Source organism: Rhizopus microsporus, assembly GCF_002708625.1.
Source record: "Rhizopus microsporus ATCC 52813 unplaced genomic scaffold scaffold_9, whole genome shotgun sequence".
Classification (NCBI taxonomy): domain Eukaryota; kingdom Fungi; phylum Mucoromycota; class Mucoromycetes; order Mucorales; family Rhizopodaceae; genus Rhizopus; species Rhizopus microsporus.
The window spans coordinates 1-23,688 of NW_019671924.1; the positions used below are offsets into that span (position 1 = coordinate 1).

The 23,688-nt window shown below is 37.2% G+C and overlaps 10 protein-coding genes across 10 annotated transcripts; 6 read left to right on the top strand and 4 right to left on the bottom strand.

Annotated features, from left to right (window-relative positions):
* Nucleotides 1-9: 9 nt before the first annotated feature.
* On the top strand, nucleotides 10-1,202 carry RHIMIDRAFT_292123 (uncharacterized protein; the record flags this gene model as incomplete). The annotated part of the gene is made up of 2 exons (XM_023613870.1): nucleotides 10-23; nucleotides 83-1,202. The coding sequence occupies 2 exons, from the start codon at nucleotides 10-12 to the stop codon at nucleotides 1,200-1,202; spliced, it is 1,134 nt and encodes a 377-aa protein (XP_023465642.1).
* Nucleotides 1,203-2,248: 1,046 nt separating this feature from the next.
* Nucleotides 2,249-4,320, top strand: RHIMIDRAFT_251756 (uncharacterized protein; the record flags this gene model as incomplete). Its single annotated transcript, XM_023610880.1, has 4 exons — nucleotides 2,249-2,276; nucleotides 2,333-3,525; nucleotides 3,587-3,965; nucleotides 4,019-4,320. The coding sequence occupies 4 exons, from the start codon at nucleotides 2,249-2,251 to the stop codon at nucleotides 4,318-4,320; spliced, it is 1,902 nt and encodes a 633-aa protein (XP_023465643.1).
* Nucleotides 4,321-5,038: 718 nt separating this feature from the next.
* On the bottom strand, nucleotides 5,039-5,922 carry RHIMIDRAFT_237756 (ribosomal protein L22; the record flags this gene model as incomplete). Its single annotated transcript, XM_023608811.1, has 5 exons — nucleotides 5,039-5,283; nucleotides 5,340-5,541; nucleotides 5,594-5,735; nucleotides 5,783-5,831; nucleotides 5,904-5,922. 5 exons carry the CDS (start codon nucleotides 5,920-5,922, stop codon nucleotides 5,039-5,041), a joined length of 657 nt encoding a protein of 218 aa, XP_023465644.1.
* Nucleotides 5,923-6,011: 89 nt separating this feature from the next.
* Nucleotides 6,012-7,649, bottom strand: RHIMIDRAFT_237757 (uncharacterized protein; the record flags this gene model as incomplete). The annotated part of the gene is made up of 6 exons (XM_023608812.1): nucleotides 6,012-6,228; nucleotides 6,288-6,554; nucleotides 6,626-6,802; nucleotides 6,868-7,249; nucleotides 7,295-7,427; nucleotides 7,488-7,649. 6 exons carry the CDS (start codon nucleotides 7,647-7,649, stop codon nucleotides 6,012-6,014), a joined length of 1,338 nt encoding a protein of 445 aa, XP_023465645.1.
* Nucleotides 7,650-8,858: 1,209 nt separating this feature from the next.
* RHIMIDRAFT_283625 (uncharacterized protein) lies at nucleotides 8,859-9,984 on the bottom strand. Its single transcript, XM_023613136.1, has 3 exons — nucleotides 9,648-9,984; nucleotides 9,476-9,586; nucleotides 8,859-9,406 (listed from the first exon to the last, which is right to left on the bottom strand). Exons 1-3 carry the CDS (start codon nucleotides 9,837-9,839, stop codon nucleotides 8,903-8,905), a joined length of 807 nt encoding a protein of 268 aa, XP_023465646.1. The 5' UTR covers nucleotides 9,840-9,984; the 3' UTR covers nucleotides 8,859-8,902.
* A 1,368-nt stretch (nucleotides 9,985-11,352) lies between these two features.
* Nucleotides 11,353-12,121, top strand: RHIMIDRAFT_237759 (uncharacterized protein; the record flags this gene model as incomplete). The annotated part of the gene is made up of 2 exons (XM_023608813.1): nucleotides 11,353-11,863; nucleotides 11,919-12,121. The coding sequence occupies 2 exons, from the start codon at nucleotides 11,353-11,355 to the stop codon at nucleotides 12,119-12,121; spliced, it is 714 nt and encodes a 237-aa protein (XP_023465647.1).
* A 2,085-nt stretch (nucleotides 12,122-14,206) lies between these two features.
* On the top strand, nucleotides 14,207-16,048 carry RHIMIDRAFT_237760 (coth-domain-containing protein; the record flags this gene model as incomplete). Its single annotated transcript, XM_023608814.1, has 3 exons — nucleotides 14,207-14,234; nucleotides 14,286-15,378; nucleotides 15,436-16,048. 3 exons carry the CDS (start codon nucleotides 14,207-14,209, stop codon nucleotides 16,046-16,048), a joined length of 1,734 nt encoding a protein of 577 aa, XP_023465648.1.
* Nucleotides 16,049-17,690: 1,642 nt separating this feature from the next.
* Nucleotides 17,691-19,086, bottom strand: RHIMIDRAFT_203314 (kinase-like protein; the record flags this gene model as incomplete). Its single annotated transcript, XM_023606679.1, has 5 exons — nucleotides 17,691-17,948; nucleotides 18,006-18,257; nucleotides 18,320-18,542; nucleotides 18,593-18,974; nucleotides 19,038-19,086. 5 exons carry the CDS (start codon nucleotides 19,084-19,086, stop codon nucleotides 17,691-17,693), a joined length of 1,164 nt encoding a protein of 387 aa, XP_023465649.1.
* A 470-nt stretch (nucleotides 19,087-19,556) lies between these two features.
* RHIMIDRAFT_138056 (ankyrin) lies at nucleotides 19,557-22,276 on the top strand. The gene is made up of 6 exons (XM_023605647.1): nucleotides 19,557-19,889; nucleotides 19,937-20,217; nucleotides 20,267-20,280; nucleotides 20,331-20,487; nucleotides 20,537-20,956; nucleotides 21,012-22,276. The coding sequence occupies exons 1-6, from the start codon at nucleotides 19,679-19,681 to the stop codon at nucleotides 22,182-22,184; spliced, it is 2,256 nt and encodes a 751-aa protein (XP_023465650.1). The 5' UTR covers nucleotides 19,557-19,678; the 3' UTR covers nucleotides 22,185-22,276.
* RHIMIDRAFT_138057 (uncharacterized protein) lies at nucleotides 22,277-23,651 on the top strand. The gene is made up of 5 exons (XM_023605648.1): nucleotides 22,277-22,350; nucleotides 22,439-22,919; nucleotides 22,977-23,089; nucleotides 23,153-23,408; nucleotides 23,460-23,651. Exons 2-4 carry the CDS (start codon nucleotides 22,457-22,459, stop codon nucleotides 23,222-23,224), a joined length of 648 nt encoding a protein of 215 aa, XP_023465651.1. The 5' UTR covers nucleotides 22,277-22,350; nucleotides 22,439-22,456; the 3' UTR covers nucleotides 23,225-23,408; nucleotides 23,460-23,651.
* Nucleotides 23,652-23,688: the final 37 nt, after the last annotated feature.

Sequence of the window (23,688 nt, forward strand, 5' to 3'; positions counted from 1 at the left end):
GCCTATTGTATGCAGACGATGTAGTTCTTATCGCTGATGCTGATTCATTGCAGTCCCTCCTTTCCAAATGCGAGGAGCATAGCCTTTCCTTAGGTTATCGATGGAACCCTAAGAAATGCGTCGTTGTTGATCCCAACCCTTCATGTCAAAAATACTACCTCTACAATAGTGAACTACCCAACGAAGATTACTTCCCGTACCTTGGTGTTCCTATAAAATCCGGTGGTATTGTCGACAAATCAGCACTCTTACAACAAAACATTAACAAAGCACTTGGAACGATGAGACAACTTATTACCCTTGGTGTCAACAAAAATGGGCTTGATTACCTCCTTTCAACGCGCTTCTATGCCCAGATAGTCCGACCACAGCTGGAATATGGTCTAGCAATTACAACCTTCAATTCACGGGAAATTCAATATCTCGAAAACTGCCAAAACCAATGCATTCGTCAAATCTTCGGTGGACGACCCTTCACCTCTACCAAGGTAATGCTACATTTAACAAATTTACCAAACATGAAGGATCGTATTTCCATACTTCAGGCACAATTTCTTTTCAGAACCTCCTTCCTACCCGACGATGCATTATTAACAAAATTGCTACCATACATACAATCACAGCGTATCTCGAAGTGGTCCCAACTATCTAAATCACCTCTATGGACATCATTCAGCAATGAATATCTCGAAACTATGTCCCATGGTAACTTTATTAGAAAACAAAGACAGTTTTTGATTGACAACCACCGTTCAAAGCTCCAAGAAAAACATTCTAAACTTCTGTCCCACTGCCGTAATGATCTAATTGTCGACCCTATTCTTCGGATACCAATGACAAGAAGTGAACGGTCTCGTTGCGTACGATGGCGACTTGGTTGGTTACCTCTTGGTAAACCCCAAGCCTGTCCCTTTCATCCAAATGAACTTTTTTCACGACAGCATAGTTTTTCTTGTTTAGATATGCACAACCGCCTTCAGATGCCCAAATCTATTGACGATCCACTTTCCTATCTTTTGAACCTCTTACCACCAACATTCCTTACCAAGAAAACGAGAAAATCAATCGATGCCTGGCTCATGCGTTGGCCTTCCATATGTGCAATATTACTCGAAATGGACTACTTAGCTCATTCTCAGTTTCCTGAAGCTTCAAACCATCTTGGTGAACCCTTTATCAAACGTCTTCGTTATATTCAGTAAAAATTTTCAGATAGTTAATTATCATCCCTAATACGTAATACTTTCACATTTTCCCTTTAATCCCAAAAGGGTTTTTCATTCCTTCTCACTGCGATCTGATCCGGGCAGTACAGCATAAGGATGCTATGTGCTCATCGGTCATTAAAAATTATTATCAAATAAAATTATTCTTTAATCGTAACTTATACTGTTGTGACACCAATATGGATAATTGGCAATGTTTCCCCGCTTACCATACAGAGGATTCTGCGTCTTTGCTGTCTTGGCATCGGCACTAGCCGAGATGAGACATACTAATCAGTTCTTGGGTCCGGGAGGTTCTGATGATGGCCAAAGCATAAGCTACTGATTGTTTAGCATTGTGTTTTCTGCCGACCCATCTACAGACGGTACCTTATCTGAGATCATTGGTTACCTTTGGTTAAGTGTTATCATGAGATGCTCTTTGTTACTATGAACGCCTTGTATACTTTTGTTTACTGGGGGAAAAACGGAAGGACTGTTTCAAGGCCAGAGGGAGGTCAGAGCAAAGAAGTGGAAAGAGAGCCTATAGAAGTGGCGCATTGAGGCACATAGACGTTATCAAAATTATTTTGAATAATATACCAGTTATATCAAATAAATCATATAGTTTGCTTGTTAGAAAAGTGAATCTCACTTACTTCGAAGTAATTACAGCATGAATGCTTCCAAATCGATGTTATCAAGGTTCTATTCTTTACTTTGTGTAGATTAGGATAAAAATGATGACTGGTTAACTTGCTTTGAGAAAGATGAGTATAGTATTAGAAGGATGGGTGATATCTTTTCAGATAGATACAGTTGAATAAGTAAAAAAACAAGACACTCGTAAATTAAAGATTGAACTCATTTACAGCACATAGCTTCTTTATCGAATTCAAAGAAGTACAATGGTTGCAAAGAGAGAGGAGAGAAAAGGAGAGGAACTCCGTAAGATTAGAGGCAAGGGTTATGCCTATATAAATAAATTATAAAATCATTGGTGCTTTTTTTTTATTTCATTTATTTATCGGGAACAAACACACATGAAAAATAGACACACACCTTGCACTGGTAAGAATTCCTTAGCACTCTTCTCTTTTTTTTCTAATGAGCTCATCATGTTACAGAATGTAGAAAGCAACGTCGTAAATGCATACAGATCAGTCCAGATCAACCCTGTTCGAGATGTCAAAAATTGGATAAAGTATGCGCAAGACCAGAGAGTTGCGCACTAGATCCAAACAATGAAGTTGAATGCCTAAATCAGCAGGTAAACGAGCTAAATCAAGCAATTCAGAGGATGGAGCATGAATTAAAGGCACTGGAAACAAAAACTCCTTCATACATCAAAAACGACACAGTGACCTTACCACGATCTACAATCGAGAACCTGTTCTATAACTGGAAAGTCAAAATCAATAATGGATATTTCACTATTGATACAGGCATAAAGTACATTAGTGACCTATTACCACACCACACATCAATTGAATATCTATCACCCATGACCAGCTACAGTAGCAGCTCAAGTGAAGACAGTTGGTCTGACGGAGGCAATATTCTGATAAGATTCAAATCACAAGAGTATGGAGGCTTTTATGGATTAACAGGGAAAATGTTGACGAAATGGATAAAGAAGAGGATGCTTGGCCAACAAGCATTGTTAATCAATCACATCCCATGTGGCTCACGTATACTGCTTGATAAACTTGTTGACATATATTTCAATTGCCATAACGTCTACTGCGGATGGCTGCATGAATCATCATTCAGGAAACGATACAGCCAGTTGAAGGAGCCTCTAGATGACTTGATCTGTGCTTCTTTATGCTGTTATGTTTGCGCAACGCCCTGCGATCATCTCGACTTTAATGCCTATCAGCGAAGGGATATGTGCGACTACTTTTATCTAAAGGCTAAAGAGAAGTTGCTCGATCAGTTTGACGATCCTGATAAACGGTTAGAAAATGTGATTGCGATCAATATGCTATTTTCGTATATGCATATGACATTGAAGTTAATAGAATATGACGCTTACGTGACCATGGGCTATCAGATCTGCCTTGATCTGCGGTCCGAGTACGAAGCAGCCAAGATTCAAACCGGTATTGACTATGCTCTCTTTGCCCGTCATTTTTCAGTAGCTTACTGTCTTCGCATGACACTCGATTGTGTTGTCAACAAGCCGATCACCCGACAGCCTATCCCCTTTCCAGTTATGAATACGCTTCCAGACGAGCTTGAAGAAACAAAGGATTTCATTCGCGTCATGGCGTGGGTAAATAATTTATATGAAGAACCATTTGTAGATATGCTGATGGTATGTCATGGGCACTTTTTTGTTTGCTTTTCTCTTACACTGATACGCTTACTATGTATAGGAACAAATACATCTTATTTTAATCGGGAGTACATGCACCATGAGCTTTGAAACTGTCGCCAGAATGGACCAGTTTTTGTTCGATTTTGGAAAAAATATTCCTAGTGAGTGGCGATTATGCGATAATGTCTTTGATGAAGCAAAGTGTAAAAAGGCTTTAGATCAAACAACAAATCCTATTGCTATTCATGCCTTTCTGCATTTTGCAGTGCTCATTGTCATACTATACGTTACAATTTTGCAACCAGTACCTGTGAATGATGAGAACGATTTTCTATTACAACATATTCAACGGAATGCTCTAGAAAAGTCGCTAAAAATGTCACGGCTACTGATTTATGGGATCCAAAGACTGTTTAAATTCAAGACATTATCACATTGTGAGTTTAAAAAGAGATCATCAAATAGCTATATAACTAAAATATTACTCTAGGTCATGTCAAGTTAACCTCAATGATCATCGTACTTTATTTAGTTGACCCTATCGTCCTACAGTGCTCTTCTCCTATCAAGAGCAGTGTTTTAGAGGCGCGGAAGATGTTTCAAAAATGTCTTGACATTATCTGTAACTTTCGTGGAATTCAACTCGAAGATACTCCTCCTCAGTTGTTGGCTGAGAAAAAAGACATTAAAGACTTTATTCACAATGGAAATGTGGATATTGACTACTACGACCGCTTTCCAGACCCTTGGTGTGCATTACTGCATGATGTATCTCAATTTTTCTTAAGGTAATAGTGTCCTTGTAGATTAAAAATGGAAAGGAACGATTACACGATTTCCTTTTCCTTTATTGTGTATAATATGTGTATAGTCAGCAAATCTTGTATTATTAACTAGAAAACTAATGAATAAAAATAATGTATTATTTGTTTTATGCTTACCGAGGCGTTACAGGTGGTAATTTATTTACCATTCTCGAGAAGTTCCAAGAAATAGTGATTGATCCTTTCGATCAAATAAGAATTTAAAGCGACCTACCGCACAGTCGATGAGTATTTAAGAACTTTTTGCTAACTTTTATTGAACTGTATATTACTTGGAAATTGATCACAGTGATATCGAATTGTCTTTGGGAGAAAAAACTCACTTCAGGTCACTGAGCCTTCTGATACCGTTTCCCCTTACTCCCTTGGCTTCTATCTTATCTGATGCCTTGAGTACTATCTCTTATTGAATAAAGTTACAAACTCATTTCCCACTCAATCATGTCTAGAAAATGATATTTGCTGGAATGGTATTCAACGAAAAAAAGAGACGGAGGCCATATTTGACTATTGTTAATCTGATGTTTGGAGTAAAGAAGAGGATTCTTCAAATAGGGGCAAGTTGATATCGTTTGTCAAACAAAAGGACGCTTTAAAAGAATAGATAATCCATATACAATACATACTTCTTTTATTATGGCAGTCTAAGAATACACATACACACACGCACAAACACACAAATTTGATTACCAGTTGTAGAATGGTTTGGGGTTATAAATAGGCTTTGTTTCGTTCAAAGGCGTCCAAACCTTCTTGGTCTTTTTCCAACCTCTGATGTTTCTCTTGTCCAATTTTGATGATTCAGCAACAGCAGATGCTTCCTTGAAAAGGAATGTGATATGTGCTTTCTTTACTTCCTTGACACCAAATTGACCACGACCATGAGGGTTCACACGTTTCTGATATGTTCCCTTTCCAACCCAAGCTTGAGCTAGAGAATAACAAGTTAATTCATGTTGAAACAAGAGAGATTGCATATATATTTACCAACAACCATGTTTTGCATTCCTTTTTGATCTGCAGCATTCTTTTTTGCAAATGCTAAATTGTGCAAGATCTTTTTAGCTGCACGCTTATCTGAAAATTCCATTTGCTTTATAGCTTCATCAATAGGTAAATTGCGGATTTGGCGAGCAAGCATGTTTAGCTTTCGTGGGCTAACTAAGAAGTCAGCAGAAGAGAATGTGTACTATAAAAAAGGAATAAGCTGTTGTTGACAAAAGAATAAGAAGGGATTATACTTGTTTTTCAACATGTTTATCTTCTTGTTCAATATTTTTTTCTGCTTCAATTTGAACATTTTCAAAGAGACTGGAAGCTCCAACTTGTGGTCTCTCTGCCTGTAATGGTTCATCAGCTGCTCTCCATGCTGAAGTAGAGAAGCTATTAAAAATGTTAGGTTGAATTCTTGAGTGATCTAAATAATATACCTTGCTGTCAAGGATCGTTTAATAAGCTGAAGTCGCTTAAAGGATGAAGCTGCAAAAAAAATTTTTTTTTTCTGTTAGAAGAGAAAAAGAACAAGTGATTGTGATCAAGAATGATGTTTACTTAATGATTGTAGCGACATGATTTATCAAAGTGACAGAGAGGAAAAGGAAAAATGTATGAGAAGGGGGGACCCATTTTTTAGGATAAATTATGTGACAGCGCTTTTTGTTAGGCATTGGATCCTTCAACAGGTGAAGGATCATCACAGATCGATTTTTCGGGTATAGGGATATTGTCAGATATTTGGCCAGTAGAGGGATCAACCCTTGCCATCTTGCAGACACGAACAGAGTGTAATTGAGATAAAGAAGGAATGAAAGGTAATATCTGGTACTTGAGTACTCCACGTATGGTCAGTTCATAAGGATAACGAATGAGTAAAGACCTAGGAACAATTGATGTTGGTTTGCATTGAAAATACAGTTACACACAACAGATACTTACCATCGTTCATTACCACTCATATCATCCTTAGTTGCTCCAGGATTCTTTATTTGAATCTGACTTGTGGCTACACTTACTGTAGCATTAAATAATGTGCCTGATTGATAGATAAGTGGATCTTCGAGATGATAAATAGTACCAAGGAATTCTGCAGGATCAGCACCTAAATAAGTGACATTATTATCTAGGGTCGTTGGGACATAATGGCTAGAAGCGAATACGCTGAATGCAGCAGTCGTCATGGTAATCGTCCACCAGTTACTATTTCTATTTTAATAAGAAAAGGATGGATTTACTTTAGCTTTTCATGAATTTATTGTTGTACTGTATATGTCTACCTGGCTCTGACGTGCAAATTAAATATTAACTCTTTTTGAGTGCCTAATACATTGGATATTCCCACTACCTCGACATCATTCAACGGACTTGCACACATGACGATAATAAGCCAAGTGAAGCAAATCGTGAACAAAATACCCAAGAATAAATACAGGTAAGAGAGCCACTTCTTTTTCCTGATACATAAAAGAAAGGGTGTAAAGATAAAGACATAAAGATCTAAATAAGATAGATGACTAACCTCTTTGTATGGTTATTCATAGGTTTCCGTCTACGGGCATGTCTCAAAGTATATTCCTCATCACCACTTTGGTTGATATGTGAATTGTAATAAAAAGTATTGTACAGAGGTCTAATCTTTCTTGCACTGTTGGTATCCTTGATAGATGTTGGTATCTCAGAGACAGTAGAACGTAATACTGGACGTCTCGAAGGTAGTTTTTCTTTGTATGCAGCTGAAGAGGATTCACAGCCATCGGTGTCAGTTGATGAATAATAATAATAAGGTTGTTGGGGATGATTATGTTGGTAATAAGGATAGTAGTAATGATGATCAAATTCGTTATTCCAATGATTGTATTTGGGCTTATCTCGATAAACGTACACTTCGAGGTCATCGGAATCTAGAATAGAGTGAGTTTAGATTATATTAAACGAGGTATAATAACCTTCTGCGTCCATGACTGCATCACTCAAATTTTGAGCAAAGATATCAGTAGGATTCATAAAACTACTCGATATGTTTGCTTTTTTAAATTTTCTTTTGATAGATCTTGTAGATTCACTAGCTGATATGCCATTCTAATAGCAACAAGTCTGTCAATAGGATAAATATAATAAATGTATGTTAAAGTTACAAACAGTTAGTGGAGGTGCTTGTTGCTCAGGGAATACTGCATTTTCAACAATAAGCTTGGAATCTTTACTTGGTTTTGTTGTTAATAGTATTGAGTTTCGGGAAATACTCTTTTTTAATGTAGGCATGGCTGGTCTTTTATCTTCATTGGAATGAACTGAGCTCATGCAGGTAAAAAGAAGAGAAAAAGAAAAACAAGAGGAAAAGGAAAACACAAGATTCTGGGTCATTGCCACGTGAGTGTGACATTACGATAATAGTAATAATAATAATGATGATGTGTGTATAGTATATGGACTGATAGGAAAGACAAGACAGTCAATAAAACAACTCTATGATTGGCTAAAATAAAGAGATAGACCGCATCCATCAACACAATGAATTACCATTCACAAAAACCATTCACGACTATACCCAGACAGGAAATGTGAACTAAAGATTTTTGGTTGCACACAGTTCTTCAATCAAATTCCACATCGGTCGTTCAATTTAATAGTACAGAACAGTGCCTTCCAAAAAGTTTTTGCCATTTAAGGTGTAGTTGAGACTTGTAGAACAATCTATGGTAGGCCCCCAGAACTTGAATATATAGTCCCATTCAGAGCTATCGATGAGTGATGCAAACAATCCAGTCTGGAGCCTCGTCAGGAGTAAAACTTGCAGCATAAAATGTATACAGAAGGAGATATCGTTGTTTTCAGGTTTGAGTTTATGGTCATAAGCCCTTTCTAATGATTTGACTTCTTTTTACATTTTGAGCCAGTTAGTCTCATTTGTACTTCTTTTACTATATGACTTGAATACGGGTTAGAGTATTGGCTTGATATGAGCGTAAATGCTTGTGTCATAACTCTTTGGACTGTATTTTCTGGGAAGCACTACGTGCACCAGAAAACACACCAGAAAACACACCAGAAGTTAGACTATTCCTACAGGCGCTGCCTCTACACATTATCTGTGATGCTGCTCAACAAAGCTTTTCGATCATCTTGGTTTGTGTTCTTTTCAAGAAGATAAAGAGATAAAAAAGAAATTTGTTTATTCTAATTTTATGCTGTCAGTTTGATTAACAAACATGCAAGAGCACGTGTAATTATGATGCATTCACATTTTGTATCAGAGGAAGTGAACTGGACAGTCTTAGGTTAGGCAGAGACTTTAGTAGTGTGAAGCTGTATAGAAACTCTACATGTAGTACCTCAAGGAAGCGCCCGTAGCATTAGCCTTCTCGTAAAATTCCTTGTGCGCGTAGTGCTCACTTCTAAAAATCCAATAAAAGAAGGCTGCCCATTGGCATAGCATAAAAAAACCGCTCATTGAGATCAAATATTCCGCCCTTTAATTTAAAAAACTGCCCTTTGGCGTTGCGACTGCTGTACAAAAATGATCAGAAAACAAGACAATCAGGCTTTGTGTGACTCTACCAGCCAAAACCCTGTGCTTGTTGTTGCTGTGTTTGTTGATCTTCTTTGAATGCAACTAAACCAATCAAGATACCGGCAATAAAGAAGACCAAACTGATCAAAAACCAAAATACACCCCACACTCTACTTGACATACATGATCCACACACCTGAGCAAACTTTGCAGCGTCAGACTCATGCAATTTTCTAAACACCAAATCGTCCAAAATATCCCACAGACAATAAAGACATGACATCACACCAACAAATAACACAAAGTACTTTAGCCCTGCGCCATGTGCCAGCCACCAGAGAAAGACCATGATGCCGATAAACAAGAGACCAATACCTCGCGTCAGCCAATTCTTAGCCCACCATAAAGTAAATAATAAACAAACACCTAAAATGATGGAAGCTACCTTGGAAGCAAGTATATTAAATCCACACGCCACAAGAACAGCTCCGATGAGAGATGAGCCTAGATAACCTGCTGGTAATGTGCACATAGGTATACCCCCTCTCTTTTTCATATAGCAAGGTAGATATGTTATTGATGGCTTAGTTTTCTCTCCTTTTATATATAAACTTACCATACGAGTGACACCTCCTTCATCTGGATCTATTTCAATTGCCTCTATTTTAGCACAGGTCAAACAGCCTATGAAAGCATGCGAAAATTCATGTAAGCCAACAGTAAGCAACTAATAGATATAAATGCTACTGTCAACGTCTTTTTTACTTTTCTTTTCTTTTTCTGGTTACTTTAAATGGTGACAAGACTATCTTGGCTATTGGCATATTCCATAATATTAAAATAGCAGCTGTGTAAACTCCAATGATGATCAGTGTTATTTTTTGATCTTGTGTTGGTGTAAGACTATTGACAGCTGAATCAGCAACTGCTTGTCTTGCTATCAGGTAGCGTTCATAACTATTATAGGCTAATGGTGGCATAGTTGTTTATTGCGTGATGTATAATTATGTACAATAATGTTTTTAAACAAAGAAAGAGAAAGAAAAGAAGATAAAAACAAAAGCGTTTCTATATTTAAACAATAAATTGCGCACTAGGTTTATTTTGGCGTACCTGAAGTTCTTGGCTTCTTTAATTTCTAAACAAAGAAATTATATCGGAACATGAAATATATTTAAAACTTTCCTTTTTAACAAAAGCTACAATCTTTTCAGGAAGTCGCATTTTTGCAACTTGTATAATACAATTTATACGAAGAAGCGACAAGTCAGCGCGACATATCTTTTTGGAAATGGTGTAGAGTTGACAAAGACAGATCAAAGAATGTTCTACATGGCTTTTTATTAACGATTTCCTTTGAGGCCATCGCACTCACGTATTCAAAAAGGAAATCGAAGCATTATTTACCAATATTAGAGAGGATATCCTATAAGAATCGCGCAATGTACCCTTAAGAGTCACGTCCCGAACTTTTCTTTTTCATAAATCACTGCTCATAAATGTTTGTCAGGTAATCTCATCTAGATATTCTGCAACCACGAATTGGCAGCCCTAACTTACATTTTGGCCTTGAGTAAGTATCACTCTAGTACCATAAAGGCTATCGCAGCTGATTTACTATATGATTAGCCGCATCGTTGTCCTCAGAACCAATGAGTTACAATCCTGAGTTCAACGATCAACACTATATGACACTCACAAGAATAATTGCCAGTCTCAACTTGCCAATTACAACAAGATAACAGTCCATCCTTGAGCAAACAGTCATGGTTGTCGACATGGACTATGGTCCAAGGCAACTTATCCGTAGTATCACCAACTGAATAAGATTTTGTAGGCTTTAGTTTCTCTTTGGAGTCTAGTTGCTAATAGATAAATAGGTTAATTTGTAAAAGCAGCTACTTGCTGACAGTTCAATTAGAGGAAAAGGAGGCTGTGTGTGTGCATGTTTAATAAAAAGCGTTACATATAATTTAAGGTTATAATATCAATTGTTGGCGGCTTCATATAAGAATCCACAGCAATAAGCTACCTGCTATGTATTCCCAAAGTGCGTCATTCATGGTACCAGCTTTGAATTCTGCTTATAAAATAATATTCGTTCTGCGCTCTGAAGGGTAACATATTCTCTTCAGTATATCCTTACGAATACAAGATGACTCTTTTTCTGAGATCTCTGGTGCCTATCATACATTTATTCCTTGCTTTCGGTCTCGGGCACTATTCTTAGATGTAAATAAAAGCTTCCCTTTATATTGGTTCGCTCATAGACCAATGACAACCGACAAGGAATCCCCAATTGTCTAATCTTAGAATATCAAACTGAAAGGAGCTGCCTGCTGAAATCCTGTGCGAAAGATTGAAGAAACTTAGAATGCACAATATAGTGAAATGTCAGTTCGTCTGCAAGAACTGGCAAAAATACGCAAGTTTAATCCTTTATCGTGAACTCAGTTTTCGAAAACGCTTGAAAGTCGAAAAATTCATAAATGCATGCAGAATAGTAGCTTGGGAAGCCTGGTCAAAGAGATTACGTTTTGGTGTCCAGATTACGATGAAAAGATAGTTTCACTTATCTATAACCTCACCGAGACGTGTCCAAATGTACAGATATCTAAAGGCAATCTTCATGTCAGACATTGGGGTGCTCTTGGAGGAGCTGTAGGAAGTTATTGGAAACAGTTAAAGCAACTTCCTGAGCCACAATGGTCTATGAGCAGTGATTTGAATGTTTTTACGAATTATTATACGCTTGCATCCGTCTGCCACAATACTCTCACTCATGTCACTTTACCACCTATACCGCCGACTAGGTCACAATTTAAAATAGTTTTTCCTCTGCTACCATTCTTCATAAACCTGACACATCTGATAGTTAATTCTGACTATAGTAGCTCTACCCTCATGGTCTACGATGAGGTTATTCAGCAATGTCCTAATTTGATGTGTTTTACATTAGACTCTAACCTAAATATAATTTACGGGGATTATGGCGACACGAAACGTTATGATGTATTTTCTATGCAACCTCACCTCAAACTTACAAAAACTTGTGGTAGAAAGGGAACTTCATCAAGATACGTTTGACTATGTCATACACAAGTTTCCCAATCTGGGATGTTGTAATGTACATTTGTCTGTTGATGATATTCTTAACCGTATTGGTCCCTGGATAACAAGTCACTACGAAGAAAAGCTGCGCAAATTCTTGGAGCACCTGAGCAGCAGAAGATGCGACTGGCTCTTCACTTATGTAAATTAGAAATGCAACTGTTTTATTAAAATAATAATCTTGTTTAGTAGTACGTATGGTGTAAAGTGTCATTATGCTGAGAATAGGCAGTCTCTAGGTTCTCGTAGTTATTCATGCAAGTAAAAGCTAGTTGCTTTGAAGCTAAACGAGACTTTAAGCACGATGTGTAGAATAACTTTAATAAAAGCACATATTCTACATGTTTATTTGAAAGATACGTTAAAAAAGAGAATATAACACAATTGGTTAGTTAAATTACAGAGCCACGGACAGAAGAGTATATCAATGATGTTGCAATACTTGAGCCGTCAATGTTAAGGTTGGTTGCTCTTCGTTTTCTATTATCCAACGCCTCATACACTATTTTCATAGCTTCTTTACCCCTCCATGTCAGTCCTAAGAATAGGGACAAAATCAACTGACATAACTTCTACAGTGGACGGGAACTGGGACTTGGATGCTCTTGGTGTCTTTGTAATATGTTGACCCAATAGGTACTCACACAACAACAATCTCCATACTTAATCCTGAAGCTTGCATTATTAAATATTTCCCTATTACCGTTATATTTTTGCTTACTCATTAAGAAACCAGTACTTGCAAGATTGTTCATTTGCTCAGGGCCCTTCTGCGTCAACAACAAAAGTATGTCTCTTAAGGTTTTGGGCAGTTTGGTTAGGCCGTCATCAAGGTATTTGCTGTCTGTTACTACGACCTTGTCTCGTCCTACTTCACAAGTACCAAGCCCGATATTAGATCTCTTGAATAGGATATCTACTTGGGTATCTGTGGCTTTTCTTGATATCCTGCCTTTTGCTTCCGGCCCTCTTTCCTTATTTCAGATAAGAGAAACAGCCACATTTGTTCTTTCATCGAACAACGCCCTGACATCTTTGCTCTTGAAGTACCTGCACACAACGAGTCAGAGTTCATGCAGAAGACTGGCCTTGGAGTAGTCGTTGAGCTCAAGTACATCATTATAGAGAAGCAACTCCGACATTCTGGGTATGCTGTCTCCTTTCCACTTTTTGCTGAATTCTTCTATAGGATCATACTTTTGGCTGTCTGAAAATTGGTACACGTCTTTGCCTGATGTCCAAGCTTTATCATGTGGGTTAAAGCAAACTTGCAGCTCAGTCGAGGCACCTGGCAGCTGCTTCAATCTATACTGACTAATCACGTTCAATTCAGCATGAGTGAAGCATTTCTTCCAAATAAAAACATCAGGATTAATTAGTACTGAATGCACTGAGTACCCAGATTCTTCAACAAGTTGTTTTATTTGGTTATCAACAAATTTCCTGATCGATATTGTTCATTTTTGGTTTGTTGCAGTTGGAGCTGGCTGATCAAGTGGCCGTCAGCTGCTTTTACAGCAGTCTTGGCATTTCTTTTCCAGTAATCTCGGTAACACTTGTAGCTTGACTTTGGTAATTTTTTTGTTTTCAATGGTGTCTCTCCAAGGCACTCTTTTGTCTTTGTTGGCTATCTTTAAATTTGAAGAAGCAGCTTATTATTTAAACAGCGCTTTTTATTTATAATATTAATATTGTATTTTTAACAAACTAGAATAGTTCTTGCATTTTTGTTCCATGTAAAATGCTGTCAATTTCATGCAAAAGAAAAGAGAACGACGCTCAATGTAATCATGTATTATTTTTTAAGAATTAGAAAAGGCACTGCTACCTTAGAATCTGCATAAAATAGGTAACTAATGACCTAAGAGAAAATAAAAAGGGAGAAAAAGAAGCCTTTGCTGGATCTGTTGTAGTGAAAACACAACACATGAGCGAAATAGGCAAGCGAAAGCTGGTGAAACCTTTTTCCAAAATTAATTTTTACTGGACGGAAAAACTGCCGGTTAATTTTCGCCACTGTATTCTGCTTGGTTACATTTAACCAAAAAAGGAAAAGCACACTATCAATCTCGGACAATAGAACTTCTGTCAAAAGATCGTTCCGACTGACTCAAAAAATTTCTGTAGAACGTCATAGCCGGGTAAGCTCTAAGCAAAAAAGTCATTGGGGTAATATAAATAGACCACAGATCTATTGATTCATCTCTCTCACTCTCTTTTTTCAGTCAAGACAATAATGCTCTTGAGCAACATTTTATCAACGAGTAAATTCACTTTATATATTTACAGGCTTGTAATCTAATGATCATTTTTAGGCATAGGATTGCTATTTGCTGTTGGCGTTGCCGCACAACAAGATCAAAATTACAGGGTCGACTATAATGTTATTAGCTTATTGAACCAGACCACATTCAAATCAATGGCAGTAGTGATTGACAACATCAGTTACCCCTTGGAGGTCAATAAGACATTCCCGATTCTTTATTCCGGAAAAGGACCATCGGCTCAAACGGGCTACCACTATGCAAAGGTATACAACAATGATAGTCTTCTTCTGGAGCCTTTTGTACGTCAGCCTGTCAATCAAAGTACACCTCATGAGTTCTTCAATCGATCTTGGAATACGCATGAAAGCAAACAACTCCCACAGGTTTATCCTCCTTTGGATGCCATCCATCGCATCCATTCAGACCTACATAGAGACAATGAAATACCTACTATTCATATCACAGGCAACCAGACCTTAATAGATCAAATGAACCGCAATACCTCAGCTGACATCTCCGTCCCCTCCAATATTTCTTACCTTTCACTTCGCGATGCTTTCTATTTTGAAGATGTAGAGATATCCTTATCCGGTCGAAGTTCTCGTTGGATGCCCAAACTATCCTATAACCTGAAACTGAAGAAAAAGGACGATCTGTATGGTTACAGGCGCCTTAAACTCCGTGCACTCTATACAGATCCATCCTATATCCGTGAGAAACTCGCCTATGACATCATAAAGTCAGTCGGTCTTGTCTCATCAGAGTTTTCTTATGTCCGCGTCTTGATGAACGATCAAGAGCTTGGTCTATTTGGTATCATTGACACTTTTAAAAATCCCTGGTTGGCAAACGTGTTTGCAAATGGTAGCTCATCTTACAAGAATGGTTACCTTTACCAAGGTGTGTTTGCAACACCCGAATCTTCTGCACAAAACCACACGTCTGATCTTTCCTACATAAACAACATTACTGCTTATGGAGATGGGCAATATAAGATCAAAGAGGAAGCTTCCAAGGGAAAGAAGGAGGATTGGGAACCTTTGATGAAGTTTACAGAATTTGTTGCTAAGGCACCTACAAACAGTTCCGATGCAGTTCACAAGTGGAATAAGGAGCTCGACACAGACTCATTTCTCCGATCGTAAGTAAAAAATGAAGGGAAAGTAAACTTAAAGCAAGCGTACTGACTGCTATTTAGTATGGCCCTTGAAGTTCTATTAGGCTATTCTGATGGTTACTTGACTATGGCAGATAATTACTATCTTTACCAAAATCCTGATACCGACAACTTCTTCTATATCTCATCTGACATGGATCTCACTATTGGCAGTACCATGTTCAAACTTGACAAAATGTGGAGTGGTAACTATAGTAATTTTCCACAAATTTATTCTCGTCCAGTGATGAAGCAGATCTTGCAAGTACCCGAATTTAAGGAAAGATATAACCAATTGCTTCAAAATATTACTTCAGAGCTCATCAACCCTAATGTGACAGCTCCTTTTATTGATAATATCGTAGACATGATCAAAGAAGATGTAGCTTGGGACCAATCACTACCTCGTACTGGCAACAATCTCTTTGCAGGATCATTTGACAACGCACAAAATAATAGCGAAGTTACCGACGCTATTGGTCAGATCCCTCCTGGCTTTGATATGGATACACTAATGGACTTTGCTAAACGTATGAATGAGACTATTCCCTTCGAAACGGCTGTAACTGGACCCACGGGACACACCTCGTTGACTGGAATCAAGGAATGGTTTAATGCTGTATATCAAAACACGACACGATTTTACTCTCAATAAGAGAAATATGTATTAATATAGACTTTTTATTGAATAAAAATGTAATGAGTAGCTTTTAAATCTTTATCATATTAAAAAAAGAAGACAAATATTTTATGTATGCGCAGCATGTTCAAACGAACTTCATCGCTTTCTTTAGTTTTCGATTTTCTTACGTAACCAATGATACTATATCAATCCTTCTTGAAAGATTGAATCGTCTGCTGGTACAATGGTAATTGTTCGACAATGAAATTTACAATATTCGCTATCATATATCGTATGATTGAATGAATGTAAATAAAAAAAACATATGTGCCTTACCTATATACTTTTCCTTTAGCATGAACAATGGGCGCGAATTAAGATGTTACTTTATCAACAGAGCTTTTCTTCTTTTTGTGATACTGCGCATGAAATCAGTGCCTTTCCCTGAACACCATTTTTCAAGGCCAATAGGATTTTTGTCTTGAAGCAAATACGAGTTTATTCCAAACGTAGGCAAGAACGTCACTCATAGAACGCAAACGGTTTCATACACCTCATCATTGTGTGGATTATCAGGCACAAAAACTGCATTAAGAAATTGAACAAGCCCTGCATGACTGTCTAAGAAAAAGTCGACGTTTAGTGAACTATCTGATATGTACAGTTAATTTCTTACTCACTGATGAGTTACTGTTCTTCTTTCTCAATTGCATTAATGCTGGCTATTGATTACCGTGTTTGATGCTTGTAGTATAGGAATGGGTTTTGATTGATGACCCTTTTGCTTTGAATAAATGGCTTTGTTGCATCCTCCGCACAACAGATTTCACCATTACTGACGAAGGCTAATATTCACCTTGGCCATACCTTTGATCACGTGTTGTTCTGAAAGCTTCTTTAAGGTATTGTGGCTTCTGATTATTATAGAGACCGTGAATGACTTGCCAGTGTTGGTGTTTTTGAACACGAAAGAAGTGGTCAAGAATTAATGGACAGCTTTTCGAAATGTATGCATTGCCGCACATCGGTTCAGGCTTTGACTCCACCCTCATCAAATTTAGGGTACCTGAATCTACTCATGAGATCTACACTGTCTAGATTCATTTCGAAATGCAATCTTAGCCATGTTGCTAACTCCAATTTTCGACAGCCAGCCTTATCATTCTGAACAAGTCAGTGTAAGTCAGTTTGAATTTAAAGAAATTGCTATTATTATTATTATTTGTATTATACTGCTGTATCTCTTTGATTGTAAATACTTTGAAAGTATAAATTATCTCGCTGTGCAAGTAATTAGCGTCTATCATTACCAAAATCGTCAACTTCTTTAGTTAATTTCTTTGGCATTAACTTTGTCATATTCCTTGCAGAAAAACATGCATATCGCTTATTCTCTAGTAATGGTGCTCATATTAAAAGATATAACAAAACAATCGAGGGATAGCAATTGCTTGTTTCACTTGGAGAAGTTACATTAAGTTTGAATTATTATTTGTAAGGTAAAATGTGTAAAATTAAAGTGGAAAAGCCAATATATTATGTATGCAAAACATGAGCATGTTTGGGCTTGTCTATTGCTATATCGGAATCACCTAATAGGGTGCTACTTTCCTCTGACATATCCTTTTCTTCCTATTTTAATGAAATGCTCAGCATATAATTCCCAAAGGTAGCTTTATATTACCTTTGTTATAGTACAAGAATCTGTCAATATTTGTAATTTGCAATCTGGTTTAGTATAGTCAAACGTCTTGAAACTCTGCTCAAGACGTATTTTTTCAGCATAATAGCTATCCTCTGCTGCTATTATGGCCAATTCATCATTAGACATGCTCTTCTTTGGTAGTGCTGCTCTTTTCCTGACTTTCAATGGGTTCTCCTCAAGCAATACCTCCTCTAATTCATGAGTTGGATCAAAGTTGGATTTATTTTCCTAGAAATAACAGAGACATTAGACGTAGTTCGCGCCAAGGAGGTGATTAAGCCTTACATCTGGTATGAAGGGTGCTCCCACTGTTTTGGAATGAAGTATATCCCAGCACATACCGCTTACCCACGCATGACTCTTGAGTCTTTTAAATCCTACTTCATTTACACCCATTCGTCGAGACACATCTCTTGTAAGCAACTCTTTGATAAAGCTGATTGCTTCTTGAGACACCTTGGGTTCCTTGGGGAACTCGATCGGATCATGCAGAATGGATCTTTGCAATTCTTCATTTGATTTTCCTTGAAAGGGTCTCTATGAATGAATATTTTTTTTTATATATAAATAGGAGACAATTTTACTAGTTTCACTACTACCTTTCCATAAAGTAGTTCATACAGCAAAATACCTAGTGACCACCAGTCTACTGAGTACGAGTATCCTTGCTTCTTCAAGATTTCTGGTGCGATATATGCCATACTGCCAGCGATAGATGTCAATGTCTTGTTTTTTTTATTACCAAGTTGAGCTGCAATGTTGAAATCTGTCAGGTGAGCATGTCCTTTTTCATCCAGCAGGATATTATCAGGCTTGATGTCTCTGAGAGCATTATAAGTAAGAAAGTAAGTATACATTCTATGTGTATATACCGATGAATAATTTGCTTGCTGTGAAGATAATTCAAGCTCAACGCTAATTCAGCTGCATAAAATCGAACATAATCTTCTGGTAATGTTCCTAGTCTCTCTAGATGAAAGCGCAAGTCACCTCCTAGCATCAGATCAAGAACCATAAATAAATTCTCGTCATCCTGAAAGGCATATCGCATGTTTACGATAAGATTATAATCGATGCGTTCGAGAAGTCGCCTTTCAGAAATGATGTTATCAACTGCTTTCATTTGTATGCATTTTTCCTTGTTGATGTATTTAAGCGCGTATAGTTTTTTAGTGCCCTTGTGTTGAACAACTCGAACTTTTCCAAATGATCCTTTTCCAACGGATCGTAATAACAGAAAATGAGATAACTCGACTGTGGCAACAACAAAAAAAGAAAGATAAGTTTCTTTATTTGGTTTATTCTCGTAATGCTTACCTTCACCAAGTAGATCAACAGGTTCTTCTTTGCAACAAGCAACTCCCATTTCGTCCTTTTTGTATATATAAAAAACGAGAAAGAGAAAGAGAAAAAAGAAGGCTTGAATTGGTTCCTAATTTTTGTGTATGCATATGATACGCTCAATCTGTTCTGTATGCGTTTAAGGAGAAAAAAAGTCCGTTGGCAACACAGAAAGCCCCCCTCTCTCTCTTTCTGTCTCCCCTCAAGAAGCTTGAACAAGTTTTTAAGCTTATTTCTATAAAAGGCAAAGTCCTACACAACCCTTTCTTGATACTCTTTGAAGACTCTTTCTTACTCCTTTGTTATCTCTCCTAACTTGGATCTCATCCCTCTTTTTTGATTTAACAAGGGCACAGAATTTCTTAGTTCAATTTAAACAAGCCTCTTTTTCTTCTTCTTCTTCTTTTTCTTCTTGGTGATACGCTCACACGTTCATTGTTGTTTTGCACAAGGTTGAATGATGTATATATGATTCCTTATAATTGTATCACTACACTACATTAATTGAAAAAAAGAGAAAGAGAAAAAAATAAATAAATTGAAATTGGTGCTAGAACAACGACACATAAACCTTGATTGTTGTAGCTACGTAAAATTTCCTGTAACTCATACTTTTTATGGAAACAGCTGCTTTAAAATATGATTTATTTTTTTTTAAAAAAAGCTCCATATTACGCATTATATCCGTTCTTTCTTTTTCTATATTTTATTTATCTTTTTACATGTTGAAATCTATTTTAAATGATTCAAGATTAACCAAGGAAGGAGTATTTTCAATTGTTCTTTTACCACCTTATTCAGATGAACCTTACACCTTTGATTATTTGGGTAGGTGTAACCTGAAAATGAAAACGAGATCTAACTTTGGACATTAGCTCGTCATGTCGTTCATGTCTCCTTCTTGGAGCCAACAGGAGATAACGGAACCAGCACACCATTAGAGAAGAAGGAAGAGAAGGAACAGTGGCTAACTACTATATCAGGAAATACATTGAGATCCAGCCACGGGTGTATCATTGCCACTTGTAATAGTACCTACATTAGAGCAAACATTGTATATACCAGACTACTGCATAACAACAATGGACAATGTACGCATTTATTACTCTATCTGGATAAGGATATCATGATAGATCATAATGCACATGTAAATAAGGTAAATTATATCCAATGGGATGTGTCACATGTATCTAATCATGATGTAGACTCATAACTCACAGTAAGATAATGCTCTTTGGAACTTGTAGAATGATTCTTATTTATCTTTAGTGCATTTAAGACAATGATTCGAGAATTACGACATAAAGATGATATTATACCTATTATAGATTCACTTGTCCTAAACTTTTGTGAAACATCTGTAAGCTGTAATTCATTGACAAGTCTGCACAGCTGCATGAAAGATACCTTGAAGGCGGGATACCATGTACTTATTTTGTTTGGATGTGTTCATCATTATTAACTTTATCCTATAGATAATTCAATCCTCACGATCAATCACCAAGACAGATGCGATCTATGCAGCATTTGAGAATTACATTATGGAAGAGACATATGATGCTGCGTTCTTCAAGATAGCCCAATTATTATTTGACGAGGACAGAAAGTTGACATCCGCACTAGATGAATTACAATATTTAGATTTTACACAGATTGGATTACCAACGTACATTAAAGATGAAAGGAGACAGGTACAGCGAGCGACAGTCATATTTGAAAAGATTGGGTCATTCAGAACACCGTCTGATAAGTTGGATTGTTTACTACATACGATATCTGAATTGACAGGTCAAGATGAATACTCTGTGGGCACAGATGCTCTAGTTCCTCTGCTTTTGATGACCTTGATCAGAAGTAAAGTACCACACCTCACCGCCAATTTAGTCTATATGAAGGTAATAGCAAAACGATATAAAAAAACTCAGATCATCTAAAAAGAGTCTGTTTTAGGATTACAACTTTGAAAGGGATATCACAACCGGCCGTTGTGGTTACGCACTCAGCACACTAGAAGCAGTACTAGACTACATACTAAGCTCAACTATATCAGAACTTTCTTGTCAGAATGAAATTCTGTGGCGACTTATCATGTTGGGGGAATTAGAAAGCTTCAAGAGATATTATTCGGCAGGATCATTCCAACGTCGCGATAAAGATGGAAATAATGCACTCTTACTAGCCTGTATGCACGGGCAAGCTGACATACTCGAATACATTATAACACAGGAAGGGATAAAAGAGACAGATATAAACGATACCAACATGACGCCCTTGATGTATGCAGTCAAGAGTAAATCACACCGCACCGTCGATATTTTGCTGCAGCATGCACAGGTACTATCCACACTGAATCAACGCGATGAATATGGGTACACAGCCATACTGCACACATCCAGCACAAACGACCTTGCTATGCTCATACGCTTGGTGCCCCATATTGATACAGAGAAACAACTAGTGAATGACTGTACAGGCGATTCGATATTACACATTGCTGCTTTGAACCACTGTTCTACAGACTTTATATTTTACTTGCTCGATATCTGTCAACAACTGAATATGCAACACTTGGTTCACTGGAAAAACAAGCAAGGCCAAACATTTTACCATGTTTGCAGAGACCATACCCTGATCAAATCGCTACTCTGTCAAAACCGAATCGACCTGGATTATATCTTTAAAGATACTGACAAGTTGGGTCAATGTCCGCTTATGACCTGGGCATCTCTCGGTCGACTCGATCTACTTGAATTATTTGTGGGTCGAATGGACAATCAGCAGATTCAAGCAGCGGATCATGACGGAAGGACGATATTACATCTACTTGCATTACGACTTCGCAAAGGACTCACCATGGGAGAGAAAAGCCTCGACTTTATTGTGGAGCAGTTTAAACATTTAATTCATGCTCGAGATTGGCCAAATGGTAATACGGCTTTACATCTCGCAGTCGAAACAGCCGTACTAGCTAATACAAAGAATACTATCACATTCATCAAGGCAGTCCATCGTCATGGAGGACAGCTGGATGTCATGAATAGTCGTGGAGAGCAACCAGTAGATATGAGTCGAGTTTCAGAAGTAACATTATTTCTTGATGGTATCGTATGGACCACTTTATAATATATATGCACACAAATAATAATATACATATATAGAGTTCATACTGAACACAAGCTTTGATTGTTCGCCTAAGCGTTATTCCACTTTAGGCTATGTCTGGGCCGTCACACGGGGTAATTTTAAAAAGAAGGATTCAAATATCGAATTTGTGATCAAAAGCGGACAGGTAAGGAAAAAAAAAAAAAAAAAAAAAAAAAAAAAAAAAAAAAAAAAAAAAAAAAACACTTGGGAAATAGATATTAAAATGAATAAAGGCAGGACGACCAGAGACAATGAAGACGGTTAAAAGGAGTGTGTGTGATTTTCTCCTTTTACGAAATGAGCTCCAATACGAAATGCCGCATGTGTTCTTACCGACCCTGAGTGACATGATCGATCTATCACGCATTCGTCTTGACCCAGTTCCATTTTTATTGGTAAATACTGTTCTACAACGATTACAGTCCTTTATGAGCTGGTTACAACATCACCCTGTCCTTTGTTACCACGATCTCGTTCTGTCATTTGTTCGGTCTTCAGCCAAATTAGAACCAAGTGTCATTCGCAGTCATTCATTTTCAAGGAGACGATTGATCCTAGAAAAACTTTCCGATTCAGTCCCTGTATTGTCGAGTATGATGAACATGAGAGAACAAGAGTATTTCTTTAAATATATTCAAGATGCCGTCAATCCGCTGAGAGTAGATTATTTGAAAGCGCTGAATGCAGGTAGAAGGATGACTAGTATACGACAAGGTAATGATGATAAAAAGAAGAAAAGAGGTTTTTCTATTTATATTAAAGTGTATTTAGATTTACAAGTGGAACAATCAAATATTGTATCAACTCTTGAACCTGTTTTTGAGAGTAACCCAGATATTGTCGAGACGATCAAAGTCTGTGCAAATGCCATGTGTAATCATGCAGTAAGGACAAGGGATGACAAGTTTAAGGAGAAGGAGAGAAAGGCTGACTTTTAATTTTAATAGTCATTGTTACCTTTTTTGAAAGCGTGTCAAGTACGATATGACCTTATGGAAGGTATTGTGGTAAGTAAATAAAAAAGTGATACACAAGCAACTAAAAACAAATGATTAGCTTTGTTTACAAAACCCTGTCGATTTGATCAATAAAAGACAGATGATGGTTGAAATCATTGAAAATCAAAAAGAAAGACTAGGCAAATCAAGACATTTCTTGATAAACGGTAGAAAGATAGAACAAGAAAAGTACAAGGTGATAGAGGTGAGTTATACGTGTACTTGTGTGTGTGATATAAAGTGTAACAATAAGTAGAATATGGAAAAGGTCAATGAAATGGATAACCAGATTATACAATCACATCAAATAATATCAGATGAGTTGGCTCATTTTCAAGCTATTCATTCAAAAGAGATGATCAAGAATATTAAAGGGGTTGTAAAGAGCACATTGAAGATAGAACGATACAACCTTGCAATATTAATTCAATCACTTAATAAATTTTCCCATTTAAAGTATTACTTGTGTCTTGCCTCATACTTGT